This window comes from Siniperca chuatsi, linkage group LG10, assembly GCF_020085105.1.
Source record: "Siniperca chuatsi isolate FFG_IHB_CAS linkage group LG10, ASM2008510v1, whole genome shotgun sequence".
NCBI classification, from domain to species: domain Eukaryota; kingdom Metazoa; phylum Chordata; class Actinopteri; order Centrarchiformes; family Sinipercidae; genus Siniperca; species Siniperca chuatsi.
In genome coordinates this window covers 6,666,100-6,687,226 of record NC_058051.1, presented here as the reverse complement: position 1 = coordinate 6,687,226, position 21,127 = coordinate 6,666,100, and the positions used below count along the sequence as shown (strand labels likewise).

At 39.0% G+C, this 21,127-nt stretch overlaps 1 protein-coding gene across 7 annotated transcripts; it reads left to right on the top strand.

Annotated features, from left to right (window-relative positions):
* The first annotated feature begins 3,645 nt into the window (after nt 1-3,645).
* LOC122883422 (protein-glutamine gamma-glutamyltransferase 5-like) lies at nt 3,646-20,634 on the top strand. 7 transcript variants are annotated; one of them, XR_006379622.1, is made up of 15 exons: nt 3,646-3,748; nt 4,383-4,577; nt 5,666-5,902; nt 5,998-6,116; nt 6,227-6,355; nt 6,552-6,729; nt 11,622-11,787; nt 13,636-13,739; nt 13,994-14,233; nt 14,442-14,483; nt 15,071-15,283; nt 15,532-15,692; nt 16,743-16,843; nt 17,063-17,198; nt 17,998-18,136. XR_006379622.1 is itself a non-coding variant. In XM_044212065.1 (14 exons), the coding sequence occupies exons 1-14, from the start codon at nt 3,661-3,663 to the stop codon at nt 19,437-19,439; spliced, it is 2,139 nt and encodes a 712-aa protein (XP_044068000.1). In that variant the 5' UTR covers nt 3,646-3,660; the 3' UTR covers nt 19,440-20,634. The 7 variants fall into 7 exon arrangements, 4 of the variants coding, with proteins under 4 accessions (XP_044068000.1, XP_044067999.1, XP_044067998.1 ...); XR_006379623.1 differs by having other exon boundaries at nt 16,743-16,847; XR_006379621.1 differs by having other exon boundaries at nt 16,743-17,198.
* The last annotated feature ends 493 nt before the right edge of the window (nt 20,635-21,127 follow it).

Here is a 21,127-nt window from a genome sequence, read left to right as displayed (position 1 = left end):
ATATAAAACGTGATTATGTATGTGAGCTGTTCAGTCTGAGTAGGAGTCAGTAGGAGGAAATCATTAGCATTTCCCAGATGGCGGGAAGAAAAGTAGTGAGAAATCGAATGTGATTGGTTGTGGACTTCCTGAAGTCAGTGTTGATTTCTTTTGTCTTACTGACATTGAACATGTTGTTATCTTTGTACCAAGAAGTGAGATCTTCCACCTCACTCCTATAGTTACTCTCATCATCACTGTTGTATACTGTAATCAGCAAATTGAAAAACAAATTCTACTTCTTATATTTGAGGAAATATACTACACATTATCTTACAATTACCAGTATAAGAAAAATGAAGAGCTGAGATTGCGATTATCATTGCCAGAAAAAAGCAAGAAAACATATAGGGGTCAGTAACTCATTTTCCAGCAGTATTCATTACATACAAGTTCTCCCCCATGCAGCTAGAGGGAGCCCTTCACCCAAGACAGCACAGAGGACAGAAAACAAGTAGAGAAACCCAATAAGTAGTGCATAGTATGTAGTAGTGAACAGTAAATTGATATGTTTTATTTGGTGTAAATGGTTGGTAAAGCATGACCTTACACAGAGGTACTACTGTATGTATCACAGGGCTGTTGCATTGGATTGATTTACATCGTACATCAGTTTCTATATAGTTATATATAGTTTTTATAGAATCCCGACCTCACAGCCTGTGCGCTGTTATTGACTGGGGGGCTACACACCACTGCCCAAAGGTTGACGCCCAGAAATGTCCCGAACACAGCAAACTAATAAGAAACTAAGAAAATACAGGCAGAGTGGTATTGATTTTCTCATCTAACTCCTGGCAAGAAAGCAAATTTGCGCATTTCCCAAAATGTCAAACTATTCCTTTAAATACTATTTGAAAACTGTTCACAGTCTTAAATACTATTGAAAACTCTTTACAGTCTTAAATAGTTTTCCTATTTTTTCCACATTGCTACTTCTTGTGGGCGATTACAGTTACATTTACGTATATGCTTTTCATGATTCGTTTTGTGGCAAAATTGGTTTAAAAAGCTATTCTAACCAATTAAAAGGGTAGTTTTCTATGTAACTGGTGATACCACCAGTATTGCATATTATGTAAATGGTCCACCCTTCACCTGCTGGTGCTCCTCAGTTAATAATACCTGTTTAATAATTGTTAACAATTGTTGTTACTGGGTATGTTATTGGGTGTGGCAGCTATGGGCCACTGTGTGCAGAAGATTGCACAAAAATGTTATTATGATGGTGGATGGCCAACAGAAAAGAGGGAGAAAGAGATGTTTATCAGTGTGTAAGTAGATAGTTGTCTTGCAACATCTTTCTAGAGAAAGGTGTGCACCGGATGTGTGCCTGTGGTGTTTCTGTTCCACCCACAAATTTGTCTTGACAGGTCTGTAAGCAGGTGCGCACCCCACTCATCACTCAATACAATGTATAACTCCACAAGCATTCCCTGAAGAAAATATGTGTGATTGCTGTAAGCATGTATGCTGATTGGCATGGCAGTCGTCTGTCAGTGTGTGAAAATGAGTGACATTATGAAACTCTGTGCCATTAATCTTCTGTATTGGTTGTATTGGTTCTAAACTACTAAACATGCATTTAGATACTGCATTAAAGCACTTCGGCTTTAACTCATAATGCATAAACTTTACATGTCATCATAATGAGCTTACGTTTGGTTGATTTGGAGATTTGTGGAATTTGTATCTAAGTCATTGATAAGAAATACAATAAGAGTGAATTGGGCTTCTTTTTTTCAATACATTATTGAACTAATAACTCTATTCTGTATGTCCTCATTGTGGAGCATTTTGAAATTTGAAATTTTGAGTGAATGGACCTCCGTGGGCTTTAAAGCAAAATAAAGTAACTCATACTAAATATATGTCATCATGATGAGCACAGTATGCAACACTGAGTATTACTTGCACTGGTGGTGGTGAGTTCACAGCAAAGAGTGTGAAACAAGCTTTTCTCTTTTCCAGAGAAAGGTGTGTGCTCAATTCATCACATAACATACTATTTCTCCATAGACAGTGAATCACCATTAAATTTGGCATAAACTAATGAATTGCAATAACTTTTGACTTTTCATCTTGCACCATCATGAGGTCAACATTTTTATTTGTCCAATACTTTGGTTTATGATTAAATACCTGAAAAACTCACTAAGACATAATCCTGCAGCTTCAGCTGTACTTTTAGTACATTTAGTGCTAATTAGCAAATGTTAGCACGTTAACATGCTAAATTAAGATGGTGAACATTTTAAAGGTTATACCTACATCTACTAAACATCAGCATGTTAGTATTGTCATTGTAAGCAAGTTAGCATGTTGGTGTTAGCATTCAGCTCAAAGCAGCACTGTGCCCAAGTGCACAGAGCCTCTTAGTCGTTTTCAATAATTAATTGTTAACTATTTAATTGATCAAAACCCATTAACAGCAGTGTTCCTCTGATCCTTTCAGTCAAACAATATTTTTCACATTGTACTCTCTAACAGAATTACTTTCAGCAGGAGACCCTGTCATGTTCCACATAGTCTCCCACAACGGAAAAGTTTATAAAAACAAGAATATGTAAAAAAAAAAAATGCAGTCAATGCAGTCAATGCAAGAAATGGTTTCACAGTTATGATACTTCTTGTATTTCTATTGATTAAATATACACTATGTTAATTGTTATTATTAAGTCATTTCCATTATGAAAGTGAGGGACTGAGGTTGTTTGATTACCGCTGACATAAATAGCTAGAAAAAAATTATAAAGTAACACATTTTGCAGCAGTTTTGTGTATCATATAAAAGTAGACACCCAAGACAGCACAGAGGGGACACAAACAGGCAGAGAAACCCAGTCAGTGGTGTATAAATATGTATTAGTAAACAAAGTTAATTCTCTCTTAAATGTGATGTGAGTGATGAGTATTTGCAGTGATGCGGTAAATTACATGGTTGACATCTAGTCAGTGACCATCATATGGCAAACAACCTCTTATTTTATAATCCTGAATGTGAAACTGAACTATTGACCCGACAAACCTACCAAGACACCAGAAACAATGCAGGCCTCAGGTTCACTTTGCCAGTTGGTTAATGTGATTAAAATCTAAGTTTTACTGTGATATGTTGTGTCCACCTTATTTGCATAAATTGATAAGCATAGATACTGTATTCTTAACACCTTACAATATAATGTAATCCAACACCACAAACAGTATCAAAAATGACTACAGAGTTTAATCAGCAACCCCCCGACAATGTCAAAACCAATCAAACATTTTTTTGTTTTAAATAGCTAGTATTTAATACAGGGCTATAGCACTGGATTTATCAGGCATGTTACTGTGCTTGTTTTGGCTATTAACTCCTTATGTATTCAGATCATTCACATCATCTGTTGAGGTTGGTGTGTTAAAAGGTCTTTGAAAGGTCTTGCAGTGTCTTTACATAGAGTCAACTAAACTAAATGTTACACTTGGTGAGACCACCAGTGTTGTATATTATAGTACTGGGCCACTGTGAGCAGAAGATAGAAAAAAGGAAACAAAAGAGGGAGCGGTAGATGTTTATCAGTTGGAAGGTGGAGCCTGCTTGTCATTCCTTCAGTTGCTTGTAACTCCTGCTGTCAGACCATGGACTGCATGCAACAGACAATACACAACATCTGTGGTGTGTTCACTCTGCAAATCATGCTGAAGCATTTTTCTTCTCCAGAGAAAGGTGTGTTTCAGTTACTTTAATTTACTTTAACTTTTATGTAAATGATTTTATAAAAGTCATCTAATTTCTGGCTTGACAAGACACTTTCTAACAAACTTTTACTAACCTATCCTAGCTCAGATGAATCACATGCAAGTATTATTTCAACATAAAGTAGATAGAGTTAAAATGAGTGACTTAACATACCTTTCTGTCAGGATAATCTACTGTATAATCTATATTTCTTTTACTACATTGTTTAAGAAGTGTTTGACTTCACAAGTATTTTGGTCACTTAGGTGCTAATAAATGCACAAAGACAGGCTGTACAGTTATGAATGTAAATAGCATGGTTACAAAGCAGGGTATGTGACAGAATGTGAGGATGGTCTAGCAAAGGTATGTGACAGAGAGGCAGTACTGGTTTACAACAATGTGAAAAGAAATCCTGTGATTGATCCAGCACATGTGATGTCAAAATGAAATGGCTGGCTTCTTTGACCTTCATCTCCAAAACTCCCCTCTTTCCTTCTTTCCCCCTTCTTGTATTTCAGCTGGGTTTTTGATAGATCATTGACATGTATCCTGTGAGTAAAAACATTTTTTCAACAGTCTTTGGATCAATGGTTTCATTATAAGTCATCTGTTTTTCAAGGCAATGACACAGGCCACTGCCGACTAAAGTTAGTCAACTTTGAGGCCAATGAAAACCACATTTCCCATGAGACACAGGGACTCAGCAAAAAGCACCTGGTGGTACGACGAGGGAAACCATTCAAACTCACTTTGCTATTTCACAGCCCATCATGGAATCCTCACACTGAAAGACTGTTCCTGGAGGTTTGGCTAGGTATCAAAGATAGGATTAAGTCTTACTCTTACAAATGAAAAGTTAAAATTCATAAGCAATAAAAGGCACCCTTGCTCGATCCAATGCACTCAGGGGTGTTGAAGCTACAGCCTTATTTGCTCTGGGCTGACCAGTAGCTTAGTGGCAAATCTTTATGTAGGTATTACTGTATTACCAATATTACTGAGTCAATTAGTTCAACATTTAGAGAAATCATCTCTGGCTACAGTGCACAGTCACTGCATCCAGCTGTTGTTTGCCATAAAATATTTACAGCACGTAACTCACCCACAAATTGTCAATTATTTTTTTGTGTACAGATGAAACAAATGAGATACATGTTAATTAGTGAGCTTTATAGGCGATGGTAGGCTTTTCTTCTCACTTTAGAGAGAAACATGCTAGCTGTTTTCCCCTGCTTGTCCAAAGACTGGACAGAACAAGCAGGACAGAACTAGCTATAGCAAGAAAACATAGATTAGGACAACGCAGGAAAGTAAAGGTAGGCAGGACAGAGGACTGTACATGATAAACAGGACAGGACAGTAAAGAACAAGACAGGATAGAATTAAACAGAAATTAACAAAAAAGAACTAGTGCCTCATTCAGGACATAAAACACATAGCTTTAAACTTTGGACGTGAAAGACTGTCCCCCTCTGCAATTAGGCTGCTTGGTATTACAGATGGTTACAATCATTTTTACTCTTTACCTTGCATGCTTACTGGCTTAAAGTGAGTCTCTTTTGCTCAACTTTGGCCACTGTAGCCACAATTGACAATTATGTGATAACGGCAAATGCTAAAACTTAGGGTAGCAGTAGCAGTTAGAGTAGAGTCATCAAGTCAGCTGTCTCTGCAATGTCCGTTATGCTCTGTTTGCTAACATTAGCTAACATTAGCCACCGTAAGCTACTGGTCATACCAGAACAAGTGAGGCTATAGCAGCAAAACTCCTGAGTAATGGTATGTTTGTTGTTCTATGAATTCAACTTTTCATTTGTAAGAGGGAAGTGATGTTATTTATTCATTCAAAAGTTACATATTCTCGCTTTAAGTACACAGCAAGTGTTTTCTTTCACCATACAGATGGTCTGTCAAAGAGGATCCCAGTCCAGTTCTCTGACAAGCAGCCTGACCCCCAAAGCTGGTCAGCCAAAATCTACCCAGGCAACATGCATCCTCAGTCAGTCACCATCCACATCTGCTCCCCTGTTCTATCCTCGGTCGCCCTGTATCAAATCCTAGTCCACATAGAGACCATACAGATCAAAATGAGCTACGAAGTGGGAACATTTGTGCTACTCTGCAACCCTTGGCTAAAAGGTGGGTTCATGTAGTAATGCTTCCTTAACAGCAATGGAGTTTTTGCTATTATCTTGTTATAGAAGTCATTCCACACCACTGCCATTGCTTTTCAGATGATCCAGTGTACATGCCACTGGATGTCCAAATACAAGAGTACATTAAGAGTGATTATGGATTGGTGTACATGGGCACCTATCTAAACATTAGTAGGCGGCCGTGGTCGTTTGGTCAGGTATGTGACACTCAACAACATTCAACTATTGTGAATGGAACATGTATAATCACAGCATTATTTGCAGGTAAGAGTACAGTACAGCTACTTTTGTATTTCCATGTTCGCAGTATGAGCCTGGGGTCCTAGAGGCATGTCTGAAGCTCCTGCAGGTCAGCCCCCAGCACCTCAGTGACAAACACAAAGACTACATTCTACGAGCGGACCCTGTCTACCTCAGCAGGGTGATCTGTGCTATGGTGAGAGACGACACTCATAAATACTGTATGTATGTGCGATAAATATGCACAAACATGCACATGCATTACCTCTAATCGCAAATTTATTACAAATTTTATCAATAACATGACTTGAATTTATTGAAGAATTATTTTCTTTACAGTTTCACAGTAAAGAAAGAAAGAAAGATCAGTAATGTGTCTTTTCCTGACCAAGGTGAACTGTAATGATGACCTAGGTATTTTGGAGGGGAAGTGGCAGGGCAGCTACAAGAGTGGTGTCATGCCTACAGAGTGGAGCGGCAGCGCTGACATCCTTCACCGCTGGGTCTCGTCTAACTGCAGCCCTGTGCGCTATGGACAGTGCTGGGTCTTTGCATCTGTCCTCTGCACAGGTACTTTGAATAATTGGGACACAAGAGTGTATTTATGCCAACATCATGGGTGACATTTAAGTGTTATTGAGCTATCTTCAATGCAGAGCAGTTACCCCACATCTCATTGATTTTTAATTGGCCTCTAGAGTCCAGTAGCATTCATAGTCAGAGTTATCAAAGGTTTCAGTTTTTTTCAGTGTTCCAGATAGGATAAGCTAAACCCTCCATCCTTCTAGAAATCAACACCATTAATTAGTTCCAGAAGTTGCTGTCAAGGCAAAACCGAGGACCTAAAACCTTAATTCACTAACAAAGACCAGGCAATAAAGCTATGGATTTAGAATAGTTTATTGTGTATTATGGATGGAGGAGAGCCAAAATGATGTGGGAGGGATGGACTGAGGGTCCGGAAGGAGGGATGAGGGGAGAAATCGAGGTCGTGGATGGATGGATGGAGGAGTATGATGATGGACTGGTTCAAGCTGGTGGTGAAAAGACAGGAGGGAACAAGAGGAGTCGAGACTCTGGGGGAGTTGCCTCTTCTTGTGCTCTGATTTGGATAGAGCCCCTGGTGGTTCCTGTATTCAAACAAAAGAGAAGGGAATAAGAAGGGTATGGGAGAGGGATGTGAAAACTGAGATGAAAGGGAAGTGAACGGATAGGGTGTGCTTAAATACTTGTGCGCGGAAATTGGCGCGTTCAAGGCGTGGTCTTTGTTTCCGAATCTAGTTATAAAATTTAATTTCACTAACAAAGACCACGGTAATAAAGATATGGATTTAGAATTTTGATGATTCTGGTCAGGGATTCCATGCCTGGAAACTTGGTACGAATTGAAAGAGGTAGATGGGTTGAGTTGGACCAGACTGGTTGGTCTTGCTGAATTTGAGGCGATAGAGTGACGGAAGAATGAATGGAAATGTCAGACAAAGTTGTGTGTCAAGATGGATATAGTTGAGGGCATAAGCGATGAATGTTGAACTACGCAGAAAGCCGAAGAATGCCCGTAGGAACATGGATTCAAATACTTTGTCTGTGTACGGAGCAGGCCTGCGCAATATGAGGATAATCTGCGATGTGCGATAACTTTGTTCAATATTGCAATGACGATATGATTAGCGATAAATAAAATGAATATTTTAAGTATAACAAAATATCATTTCTAGAGCAGCAACAGCAAATTCACTATATAAACTCAATAATATCTCTCTGGAAACAAATCTAAAATGAAAATAAATAAAATAATACATAAAATATATCATATACACCAAAACACCACATACACTAAAACATATATATCGAAATACTGAGTGTAGTTTAGAAAGATTAAAGAACACAGCTGTCAGTCAGTATCAGTCCTTCCTCCTGTCCTCTGTCCTCCTCCCTCTGCTGCTGTTGTGATTCACCTGCAGGTACCGCTGGTAGAGGGTGGTTTGTCTCAACCAGCAGTAAGTTTACAAGAATCTGCCAAATTTTAAGGTACGTGGCAAACTAAGCTAAATAGTTAGACAACCTACATATTTAGTTTTAGCTTGTTTGTAACAAGCTATTATCTGAGCTAGCGCATGGTGCTTGGGTAAAACATGTGAGAAACTACGGACAAAGCAGATTAAAATATCGCTTTCTACTTGTTTACATATTTATGCTTGTTGAACAGGTGTATTGGCTTTTTTACTCGCTAAGGTTTTATTACACTTTCAGTAACGAGCATGGTTGTCCTTCACTCCACTGTGTCCACCACGGCTCTGCATGCGCATGTGTGTATGTGAGAGCAGGGCAGAGGTGTGGGAGGTGGTTCAGTCTGATTAACATGCTGATGTCAGTAGGCGACACACAGTACCCCTGAGAACAGTTTTGCAAAGAGGTTAATTCCGCTGGTGCAGACCTGTATGGTTGAAGATTTAATCTTGAGAATGGAATGGGCGAATGGGGTCAAGGGGAGGGCTAAAAGGGTTCGATTGCGTGGGGATGAACAGGGGTTGATTAGAATCTTGATGGGCTGGAGTGGTGGAACCAGAAGCGTGTAGCAACTCTGCCTGATTTGGAGGTGAAGAGTGGGTCTTGTGGAGAAGCACGGTGGTGGTTTGATGTTAAATCTAAGGATGTCTGGGGAGTGGATAGAAATGTCAGGGAGGGTGGATGATGGTAAGTGGATGAGGTGGTGGTGAATTCTGAGCAAAAGAACCAAAGAACACTAAGAGGAATATTGCTTTGAGGATTAAATCACTGGATGTGGATAAGTATTCTGCACAGAGGATTTGGATGCAACGGATGAGGAAGTCTGCTGTAAGGGGTAAGCGTGTATGTGCAAGCTGAGGTTCTGCCTTTTGTAGGCCTTTGAATGACGTGTGGATGTGGGGGTGGAAATGGAGCTGGAGCTCCGGAAAGGAGGTTGATAAAGAAGTTGACACTGCTGAGGTTGGTGGATGTTCTGATTTTGAGAACTGAGTGGGATTAAGTGATGAAGTTGGTTAAAGATATGTGTCGATGGAAGGAAATGGCAGGCTGAACAAGGTATGGAAGGTTTTGAAACTGCACCGTCCTGAATAGTACGATGAAAGGGTTTTTAAGAGCGACACTAGTAATGATTGCTTGTTGTGATGCAGTGTCTGGGTGGAGAAGCTGGGGTTCAGGTGAAGATGGTGCCACAGATTTGAATTTCTGACAGGATTTGCTGCCTGAGAGAAGATGAAATGGAGGAGGGTCGTGCAGCTGAAAGTGGGCAGAAATTGGGGGGTAGGGTCTGTATGAATGGAAAATGCAGGGGATGTAGGTAGAGGAATGACCCAACGAACATATTGCGTAATGGCAACATTGCACTGTGGTCATAATTTGGTAAGTTGCAGTAACAGTGCTCTATGGTCGCAAGATATCAGATCAGTCCTCGTGGAGAATGTTCTGTAACATTGCGGTAGCAAGAATGACGTAAATATAATGTAATTTAATAACGTGTCTGGCTAGAGCTGCTGAATGGAGAATAATGATGATGCGGTGCCGAGGGACGTGGATAACGGAGCATGGGCGTGATGGCTGGCTGCGTAATAGTGAATGTAATTATGGACAGAGTAGATTCAGAGACCATCACCTGATTGATCGTCAAATGGATCGTGGTCCGAGGGGTTGAGAACCATATTGCAGTCCATGGGGACGTAGGCAAAGAACTATTTACTCGAGTAATGTGTATGTCTAGCCAAAACGAATGGTCATGAAAACTGAGTCAAAAGGGAAGTGAACGGATAGGGTGTGCTTAAATACTTGTTTCTGCGGAAATGGGACGTGTTCAAGGCATGGTCTTCCGAATCTAGTTATAAAACATCATTAAGTGGAGGAACATTACGAATGCAGATGATTCCATAGAGGGCACGAGGGGTCACTGAATGGTTTGATGAAAATTATGTGAATCGCATGCTGTGGTCCTCACAGTCACCAAATCTCAATCCAATTGAACACCTATAGACAAATATCTTTTGAATGAACATCCATCCAGTAGAGCTCCAGAGACTTGGAGAATCTATGACAAGGAGCACTGAAGCTGTTCTGGAGGCTCGTAGTGGACCAATACCTTACTAAGGTGGTTGGTTGTTCTTTAATTTATCACCCATCAGTATTGAGCAACTTCTGGAATTAATTAACATTTTTAGAAGGATAGGCTACTTATAACTGAAATGAAATGATCAGCAAACAGCACTACAGACAACTGCATGTACCAATGTTTAGGCAGGTTTAGCTTAAGGAGCACAATTTTACACATGAAGGTCAGTTTATTTGTCATGTGTTTATTTGTCTACTCAGCCTGTGAAAACACTTGTATAATGTCTTCTGTGACAGAAAATAACCCTGATGATGTCACGGGTTATCTGAGCTTGAATAATACTTTTTTAAACAGGCATTTACCAGCACCGGGGTGTAACGAAACACGCTATTGAGTTGAATTATGGGAATTGTAGGAAGTGTTTTTTGAGCTTGGGGGACTTAGGGACTAAAACTCAAGATATTGCGCATCTGCAGCTCAATTTTGACCATTCTTTTTAAAATTTGTCTCTCGCAAGCCCCCCAACTTTATGAAAGTGCTGAAATTCTGGAATACCCCTTTAAGTTTTAGACTGGTTCTCCACAGTGATGCTTTCACTGAGTTCACTACAAACTTTGCCCTTTTTTAAATCTGAAGCTGCATTCGTACTGGATTTATTTCTCTAGGGGAGGTGGGGTGATTTTAACATTACCTACAAACATATGTGGGTAATTTATCAAACCCCACCCCAGTAATTCGCAATTACCTACTGATTTTCAGCAAACTCGCTTTTCCTCCTGTAATTTAAATCCCGTCTGAAGCCACGTCCTTGTATTTTAAGGTGGATCTACTTGTGAAATGTCCATGTCTATTTCAGACCACATCCTGTAATTTTGCAATGGCTAAAATGCTTGGAGCACTGAGTTAAATTACAGAGGAGCACAGTGTTATGCAATATTTGCCTGTTCATGCTTTCTGTCTTTTGTAGGATACATAGTGATCTTGCTAGCTCAATTTATACTGTGTGAATATTATCAGATCATATATTTGCTTTCATTAAAGGGACGAATGGTTCACTTAAATTACAAGCATATTTTCTCACTCATGTCTGTTGGTGTCTGCAGATGGACCATGATGTGAACAGTTTTCAGTTACAGACTATTTCTGTGAAAATATAGAAAAAATATTTTTTTGTTTGTTTGTTTGGTTGGTTTTGGGGTTTTTTGTATTTTGGGTGAACTGACCTTTAAAATATCATCGTCATCACCACTTCATTTGATTTTTTTATATTTTTACTAAGCAGGCTTAACTTAACATTTCAGGCATAAATTTGTCAATACAGATGATTTCAAAATCCTGGTCCATCTAGTTTTTAAGTATGATTTTTTTTTTGTTCCAGTGATGAGAGTGCTGGGGATTCCCTCCAGGGTGGTGACAGTTTTTAACGCAGCCCATGACAGTGATGGCAGCCTGAAAATTGAAGAATTTTACTCGAGCACAGGGGAAAAGCTCAACCTGTCAAAGGACAGCATTTGGTTGGTGTCTCTTGCTCTCAATCCACAAAGATAAGTTGGTTTACATTTTACTTGTTTAGCTATCAGGATGATTTGACAGTTTACATTTAAACTGAAATTTTCAAGAAGCACTATATTGATTTGATTGCTTTTTTTTTTACTACAATTCAGTATATAATTCAGTACATTGTTGGCTCTTTTAACCTAATGATGAGTGAAGAGTAGAGACCTACATTTCTGTGGGTCAATGTCAACACCTTAATCATGTTTTTACTTGGGTATGTTTATCTTGCAAGTGCATTTGCCTGTGAGCATGTATATTATTTCTCTGTGCATGCATGCCCATGTATGCATACTCATTTGCTGAGAGTGTGTTTATATTCAATTCAATTTATTTATATAGCACCAATTCATAACAGAAGTTATCTCATTGCACTTATCCTATGGAGCAGGTCTAGACCGTACTCTTTATTATATTATTTACAGAGACCCAACAAATCCCACCATGAGCAAGCATTAGGCGACAGTGGCAAGAAAAAAACTTCCTTTAAGAGGCAGAAACCTTGGACAGAACCAAACTCAATGGTGGGTGGCCATCTGCCACTGCCTTGTTAGGTTTTGAGAGAGAGAGAAAGAGAGAGGTTTTGGGAAAGGGGGCTGGGGGGTGGTAGAGAGGGAGACACAATGCAAATACCACCTAGAATTTTTAAAATAGTACAAATGTAATTGTAGTGTTAATATTAATAAATTAATGGGAATGACAGCTATAGGAAAAATAATGTCAGTATTAGTAACAGAGCCAATAATAACAAATGTAGTAGCAGTTGTCGAGCAGGAACACGGGGGCAGCAAGTGGCCCACATCCACAGATCCAGACTCTGCAGCTCCGGAGGCAGAAATACCTGCTGAAAGCAAAAGAAGGAGAGAGGAGAGAAACGGGAAGGCACAGAACTACGGGAGAGAGAAGATGTCGAGTTAGTAACATGCAGTAATGGGATAAAAATACATGCAGATGGAGAGGGAGAGAAGGAGAGAGGAAAGAGGTGCATCATGGGAAGTCTCCCGGGAGTCTAGGCCTATAGCAGCATAACTAAGGGATGGTTCAGAGCTCACCTGAGCCAGCCCTAACTATAAGCTTTATCAAAGAGAAAAGTATTAAGCCTACTCTTCAATGTGTAGATGGTGTCTGTATCCCAAACCCAAACTGGGACCTGATTCCACAAGAGAGGAGCTTGATAACTGAAGGCTCTGACTCCCATTCTACTTTTGTAGACTCTAGGAACCACAAGTAACCCTGCATCCTGGGAGCGCAGTGTTCTAGTCGAGTAATAAGGTATCATGAGCTCTTTAAGATACGATGGTGCCTGACTTTTGCAACGTTGCGTAGGTGAAAGAAGGCAGTCTATGAAGTTTGTTTCATGTGGGAGTTAAAGGATAAATCCTGATCAAAGACAACTCTGAGGTTCCTTATGATGGTGCTGGAGACCAGGGTGATGCCATCTAGAGTAACTATATCTTTAGATAATATGTCTCGGAGGTGTTTGGGGCAGAGTACAATAACTTCAGTTTTGTCAGAGTTTAACATTAGAAAACTGCAGGTCATCCAGGTCTTTATGTCCTTAAGGCATGCTTGAAGTTTAGCTAACTGGTTAGTTTCATCTGGGTTGATCGATAGATATAATTGGGTATCATCCGCATAACAATGAAAGTTTATGGAGTGTTTCCTAATAATATTGCCTAGAGCATATATAAGGTGAATAGAATCGGTCCAAGCACAGAACCTTGTGGAACTCCGTGACTAACTTGGGCGTGCACGGAGGACTCACCATTAACATATACAAACTGAGATCGATCTGGTAGATAGGATTTAAACCTATCTATATGTGTGTCCTCTTGCAGGAACTTCCATGTGTGGGTGGAGTGCTGGATGAGGAGACCAGACCTTGGTGCAGGGTTTGATGGCTGGCAGGTAGTGGACCCAACCCCCCAGGAGAAGAGTGCAGGTGGGTCCCTGCCCCAAGTGGGCTTCAACACAATTAATAAATAGATTTTTTTTAACTTTCAGAATTTAATGTTTTCAAATTTGGACAGGAATCTTGAACACCTATCCTTGTTAGACGTACTTGATCAAAGCTGAATGTGACATGAGCGTCTTTTTTGAGTAAATGTCACAGAAAGTGGAAAATAATGGATAATGTACCTTAATGGTAAATGATAACTAACTAGTATGTAATAATAAACACATCTTTCTCTGCAGGGATCTTCTGCTGTGGCCCTTGCCCAGTAGTTGCCATCCAGCAACGTTGCCTTGCCGCCCCTTATGATACCTCATTCATCTATGCTTCTGTTGATGCTGATGTCACACGGCTGATCGTGCGTGATGGACTGGTGGTGGGGAGGACACTGGACACTGAGTTGGTGGGACAGCTGATCTACACCAAGAGCCTCGGCTCAGACACACCAGAGAATCTGACACAGACTTATAAGAGTAAGACAAGTACGACAAGGTGCTCTGTCTGTGAGACTTTCTGGAGAGAGAGATTTACTGAGTTTAAAAAAACCCCAGGTCAGATACAATATAGCACATCTTCTTTAAAAAGCAGCCAATTTGTGATGCAAATGCAACATGTAGACAGCTGAAGTAGAGTGTTTTCTGTTCTCCACATATGTGATAAAGTTTTAGTCCCTATTTTCTTTCTTTTCAGGGGGGCAACCAGCAGGCACTGTAAGAGGCACAGCGAGGACAGGTCAGTGGTTGTGTAACAAAGCATCTTCCCCTTCCACCCTGTGGTGAACACCCATCTTTGTTGTTGTTAGGTATGTGCCATGACCTGTTTTGTTTTATGACCTGCTAAAAGACTTGGTCACAATTATATTACTGTTTAATATGAGAAAAAGTAAACATTTATCACCTTGATGAACTGCTGAGCATTTTGACATTTTGATCCTGTTGCTTTTCCTTTACAAAATTTCTCTCTCTGGCACACCAGGAGGTGAAACAGGTGTGGCCTACTGCTTCACAAACTTCACAAGCTGACTAAATTGGACCCAAATGTTGTCAATGATAATTGCATGGCTGTATGCTTAATTTTATTTACCCGTGATTGAGGCAGCTAAACCCACTAATTGGAAGGGATGTCTATGTTTGGCCATACAGTGTTTGATCAAACATAAAAACCAATGTGTTCAAGGACTAAAACTGTCCTGTAAACAGGCGCAGTTTGAATCAATAGCAGTAGTTTATCTTTCACCTGTAACAATTGCAATTTTTTCTTCATCTGTTTATCCGGTGCCTATTTGAAACAATGTACACATCTCTCCCATTCATCTCCAGGAGGAATGTCACCCAGTTTGAAGGTGACCCTAGCCATAGATGGGGTGCCATCAGTGGGTGACAGCATCGTCATGTGTGTGACGGTCACAAACCAGTCAAGCAGCCCCAGGGTCCTGATGGAACACCTCAATGCTCAGCTGAAAGAGTATAACAGCAGCCCAGAGAAGAGCTTCTGGAAAACACACAAAGAAGTGCACATAAAGCCGGGTGAAGGTAAGGAGCCCTGTTCCTCCCTGAATACCAAGACATTATGATTCACAGACAGTATGAACATGTACAGTCTCTGGCACTATTGTTTGATTACCAAATAAGGTAATAATATTTCATTTTTAATATAATTTATTCAATTTTCATGGTCACACTACTACTACTACACAACGCTGGGGATTATTTGCAACTTCTATTTGATTTGCTTTGTTTCTCTCATGTTCATTTTTCCACATTCTTTATATTCTCTGCAGTTTTGACGTTCTACCACACCATCTCTCCCTCTGAGTATGAGTCGGTCCTGGCAGGTGATCACATTGTGAACGTGGCAGTGGTGATAAAGGACATGAGGACTCATGAAAGAGTCTTGACTACACAGGAGTTCAGCATAAGCTCACCAAAGATAACCATAGAGGTATAGCAGCATCCAGCCTCCCTACTCTTCAACTCACAAAGTATTACAAATATATTATGTAGTGTTGTCTTCCTTTCATTTTCTTCATCTTCATCTTTGTTCACTTTGATCTCTTTCATGGATGTCGGTTGTACATGACAAGATGAAGTTATTATTTAAATAAAGAGCAAAGACAGAAATTCATATCAGAGAAGTATTCAGCACCAATTCCTCTCTGTGCATCTGTGCAACATAGTTTTGGTGACCTAAATCTCATAACTTTTTACGCTCATTAAATCATATCATGATGTTTATGTTATATCATATTAGATGCACAGAACTTGCCATATCCAGCAGTGTTTAGTCACTTTACTTCCCCTGTCACACTCATTCTTGCAGTCTAGGGGGTCACAATAACCATTGTACAGTTAAAATGGTATATACTGGCACTTGTAACTGTGGGTCTTTCTGTCAAAGAAGGATATGTTTAAGGGTTTTTTTGCTGCTGAGCTGACATTCCCCTTTTGAGCAAAACACAAATTCTGCCCCCTTTGCTGAGTCTAGACTTTAGATGGATGATACTGTAAGCAAAAATGGCCACATGTTGCACCATATGTTGATATCTACTGCCCAGCTAATAGCACATTTGGATCATACTCAGCTGACTCGAGGTCAGTGTTACTGATTTGTACAATCATAATGAGTAATTAGCCATTGGCATTTCCTGAGATTTTCATACTCAGGTTATTCAGCTTAAAATTAGCACTTACAAAGGTTATAAAAACATTTCCTTACATGGAATGTGGTTAGAGTCCCTAATCATAAGTCTTTTGTCAATTATAATGCATTGTCAAAAGAGAATAATCTTGGTTTTGCTGCATATTTTATTGATATCAGATATCAAAAGAAAAGGCAAGACAAGCCAGATCAGAAAATAGGTGAAATAATTCTCTATATATGAAAAAGTAGACAATAGAAACTTACAATGAAATCAAAAAACAACTAGAAACAAAAAACTTTTTGAAAGAACATCTACTTTTTATTATGCATTATTTTTATTTCTTATGTTAGTGGGGAGCAAATTCCAGACAGAAGAAGCTCTACAGAGAACTGTTCATCATCATACAGTTTGTTTGTGGACATGGCACAACCAGATGACCAGTGCTCACTTGGCATGTATTATACAAAAACCACCAGTATATACTTGTTTTTCACAAAATGACAAATGGCAATTTGCATGAATGACAGAAGACTGCATTTTAATTTAGCCTTTACATTTAGCCATGATAATCAGTTATGTATCTCACAGACATTTGCATGGAATGAACAATGAAGAACTTTTTTGGCTGCTTTGTTCTGTGCAGTCTGACTTTTTTCTAAATTATTCTCAGCACTTGACCAAATGACTGGGCAGTACTCCAGGTGTGACATAACAAGTGACTGAAAAATGTCAGTCATAACAGAAGATGGAACATATGAAGAACATTTCCTTGAAACTGCAATGCACTTTCCCATCATGGAAACAATGTGAGCAATCTGATTAGACCAAGACAATAAATGTATCAATTTAAAACCCAATAATATGTCTTCCCATCTATAGACAAATTGAGTTGAGTGGCTTTCCTACTAGCAAAAACAATGTATTTGGTTTTGGCAATGTTCAGTACTAATTTGTTCATTCTCACTCATTTAATAATGGTATGCAACTCAACATGTAGATCCTCTCTCAGGCCTACTAATGTTGGTGAAGCTAATAACAGAGTTGAGTCATCTGCATACAAAAGTACATTGACATTTTTAACAAAATATGGTAAATAATTTCTAAGTAGATCCAAGCAACTCTATTGTGGAATGCCACAAGATATTTTTTTTGCTGTCAGAGAAGCCTCCATTGAAAAATACTTGCTGTGTTCTGTCAAAAAGGTAACTCTTGATCAAAGCAACAGCTAGAGGTGAAAACCCATAGTATTTAAACTTAAAGAATACTATGATCAGTAACATCAAATGCTGCAGTAAAATATGTTATACAATATGTTTTCTATCTGCTGGGAGCGGAAATGCTTCCACCTTCGCTTCCTGTGGAAACAAAGCAAAAACAAGAATGTCAAATGAGTACAGTAACCTCAAAAAAGTAGTCTGTGCTGATTTAAAACAGTACCATACTTAATATACATTTTAATTGTTTCATCTCCATCTTTTAAAAAAATTCTATTGATGACCACTCAGCACAATGTGGACTAAAGTGTTGAGCACCAGAGCTCATTATCAAGTGAATAGAGGATTTTATGGTGTAATGTCTCATCATGTAACTGTGGCTTTTCCACAGATCGAAGGAGGGGACATCATCCAGATGAAGAAGGAGCACACAGCCCAGGTGTCCTTTATCAGCATGTTTACCAAAACTCTGAATGGGGCTGTGCTGACTTTAGAGGGATCCGGCTTGTTACAGGGCATACACAAGACCAGGTAAGTCTGTTTACAGTTGGACTTCATGAAAATACAATAAATCATCATTCTCAAGTGATATTTCTGGTTGTTGCCTGCATGACTCCTTGGGACAACAGGTGTCGTAAAAACAAAAAAAACAAAAGACACAATCAGTCCCATTGTCACGTTCCAGTGGTGTCACATACATCATCCTTTATGTTTGAGCTAAGAAGAAAACATGGTTTGTGGTGTCTGAGGAATGTGGTCTGGGAATGCAGTCAGGTATGTTTTTGCAGCAGCAGGAACATAACGTTGTTACATCCGAATGCAGTCGTGTAGCTCTGTGGGTAGAAATAGGCACCATCACCCTCGGGAGTTAAATTTATTAATATATTCATGCACTGATCTCTCCTTACTGTAAACTTAAATTTTCTTTATTTGCAAAGCAGATTGTACCAGAGTTACAGTGTAAAAGTAGTAGTTCAGATTGAAAAAAAGGACAAAAAATGGTTTGCACATAAAACCATACTATAATGAAAGAAAAACAAACTGCTGCAAACAATAAATAAATAATGAATAAATCGATAAAAGAATATATATGAAAAGGTGACAATAGCATAATAACTGAATGTAACGCTGAGAGCCACAGAAACCATAACCATAACAAAAGAGATAAAATCTAAATCAAAATGACAACACAGGTCAGATTCATGTGTTGTTCTGCTGGTTTTACCTCAGGCGGTGACATGCTCTTACATTTTTATTATTTCATCATAACCAATCAATGGTTAGACAGGTTGAATTTCCAACTAAGTAATACATCACCATGCTAATTACTGGAACAATAAAGCAGTCTTGGCATTTGCATTTTTGGCTTGAGAAAGGGCAGAACATGAGTTCTGTGAGCCAGAAAAATCTCTGTACCTGGCAAAGGATTTGTTGAATAATTGGTGGTATTAATCAACACTCACAACTCATACACACAGATATATCATTTTGTGCTGTGGAACATCAAATATCTTGCCAATTGCCCCTTTTAGTCATTGTCCAATATTATTACAGACTCTTGTGCAAAACAATGAATCTCCAGACTGTTTAAGGGCTGATATTAGAGAGATATTCTGGGTGTGTCTTTGCAACAGCTGAAATTTTAAAAGATAAAGTTTCTCTTCTCTTTCCCTTAGACTGGTTCTCCTGCAGCCAGGTGAGAAGATAGAAAACAAGGTGGCCATCATGGCCACTTCACCTGGCACTAAACTGCTGATAGCCACTTTCTCACACAGCAACAGCCCCAGCATCGTTTCCAGGAGCTTCCACAAAGTCTTTGTCATGACCGCATGACACTGAAGAATCCATCCTCAAAAGCTTCAACAACAAGAAACAACTTCTTATATCTTTTGAGTAGTATTAGACCAATAGAACACATTTATTTCTTTGCACTGAGACATGCAAAAGTATGCTTTTTTAGTCTTACAATATTGTATTTTGATATTTTTGTGAACACATCTCAGGCAAATAACCCCACTGTGAAAACACTTCACTACAATTAAAAGTTCTGCAAGTACTAATTGCGCAGGAAAATGGTCCCTGTCAATGTTTTACTATTATATATGATGTTTCTGGATTAATATTACTGCTGCATTAAGGTGTATGTTGCATTTTACTGCTGTAGATGTTTCAGGTTGAGCTAATTTTAACTGCTTTATATATTGTTTAATCTACAGCAATGCATTATATTCTTCAAGATCATCATGTGTTTGCACTATTTGAGAATTAACAGTATGTTATTTTAGAGAAAATGTGTATATCGAGCCCATGCCTTTGACTTCCTGCCAATGCGGTCAGTCGGTTGACACCTGTGACTTTGCCTTACAAGTCAAAGTTACAAGAGCCAAGCCAGAGAAGCGTGTGTTCTGCACATTAGAGGGGCAGTCAAGAGACATATTGCACTTTAATTAAGTTTGAAGGGCAGATTAAAAAAAGAATGATTAAAACCAAAGCAACAAAGGACGAGATATCCGGACTTTACCGCCTGGTATGAGTCACTTTAAAAACTCTAGACCCTACACTTACACAGACTCATAATGTAAGATGATAGCATCTTTTGTTAGACCCTCCCTGTCTAGTGAATGACTGGTCTTTCAAGCTCTGTGCCCCCAGTTTGTAACAGCCTTTCTGTTCAAAATTTGTAGCCTCCAAACCCAATTTGTGATCAGTCATGTGATGTCATTTGAGTCATTTTTAAAGCTTATTCAGAGCCACAGAAGACATTATACAATAGTTTCACAGGCTCCACATGGTGTTTAAATTTTGAAAATGATTTGTAAATTGATTTTGACATGTAAAATAGTTGGATTGACCCTTTACAGTTTAGGATGGCTTGTGCAGCATTGCTGTAACTCAATAACACCACTAGGTGGCAGCATTGGAGTATCCACTTTGTGTGTCTGTGTCTGATGTTTTCTCTGAAAATTACTTACTGAGACCTCAATCACACACTGAGACCAAGAAAATAAAAAATGATTCTGTTTTTATACTTTAATGTTTCTTCTTTTCATCACTTTTCATTTGACACTGCCTGTCTTCTGTGATCATAATTTGGAAATTAGAGGTTTAGTTAAAAAAAAGTTTAGCTTTTCCTCTTATGCAGTGGCAAACTAAGTGTACATGTATTTACTTTTGGCCTATTATTAACTCTGTATCTGCTGTCAGAGAAACTAGGCTACTGATGGGACACAGTTCAACCCCAAAATTTCAGACCTTTTCAGAACTTATAAACATGAGTTCTTCTGATGATGAGTTGAATAAATGTACTGATGAGAGTTCAGTAAACTCATCATATTAAGAAGAAACATGATCAGCATATTAGCAGAAGTCGCAGCATGCATTGTTTGAGAGATAAAGCTCTCCAGAGACCTGTTTTGTAGTTTTAGAGAAACTTGCTGTGTCTTTAACACATGTTAAGATAAGTCATGGTTGTTTCTTCTGATGATGATGAAAACATTGCTAACCATGATGAAGGTTAGCTT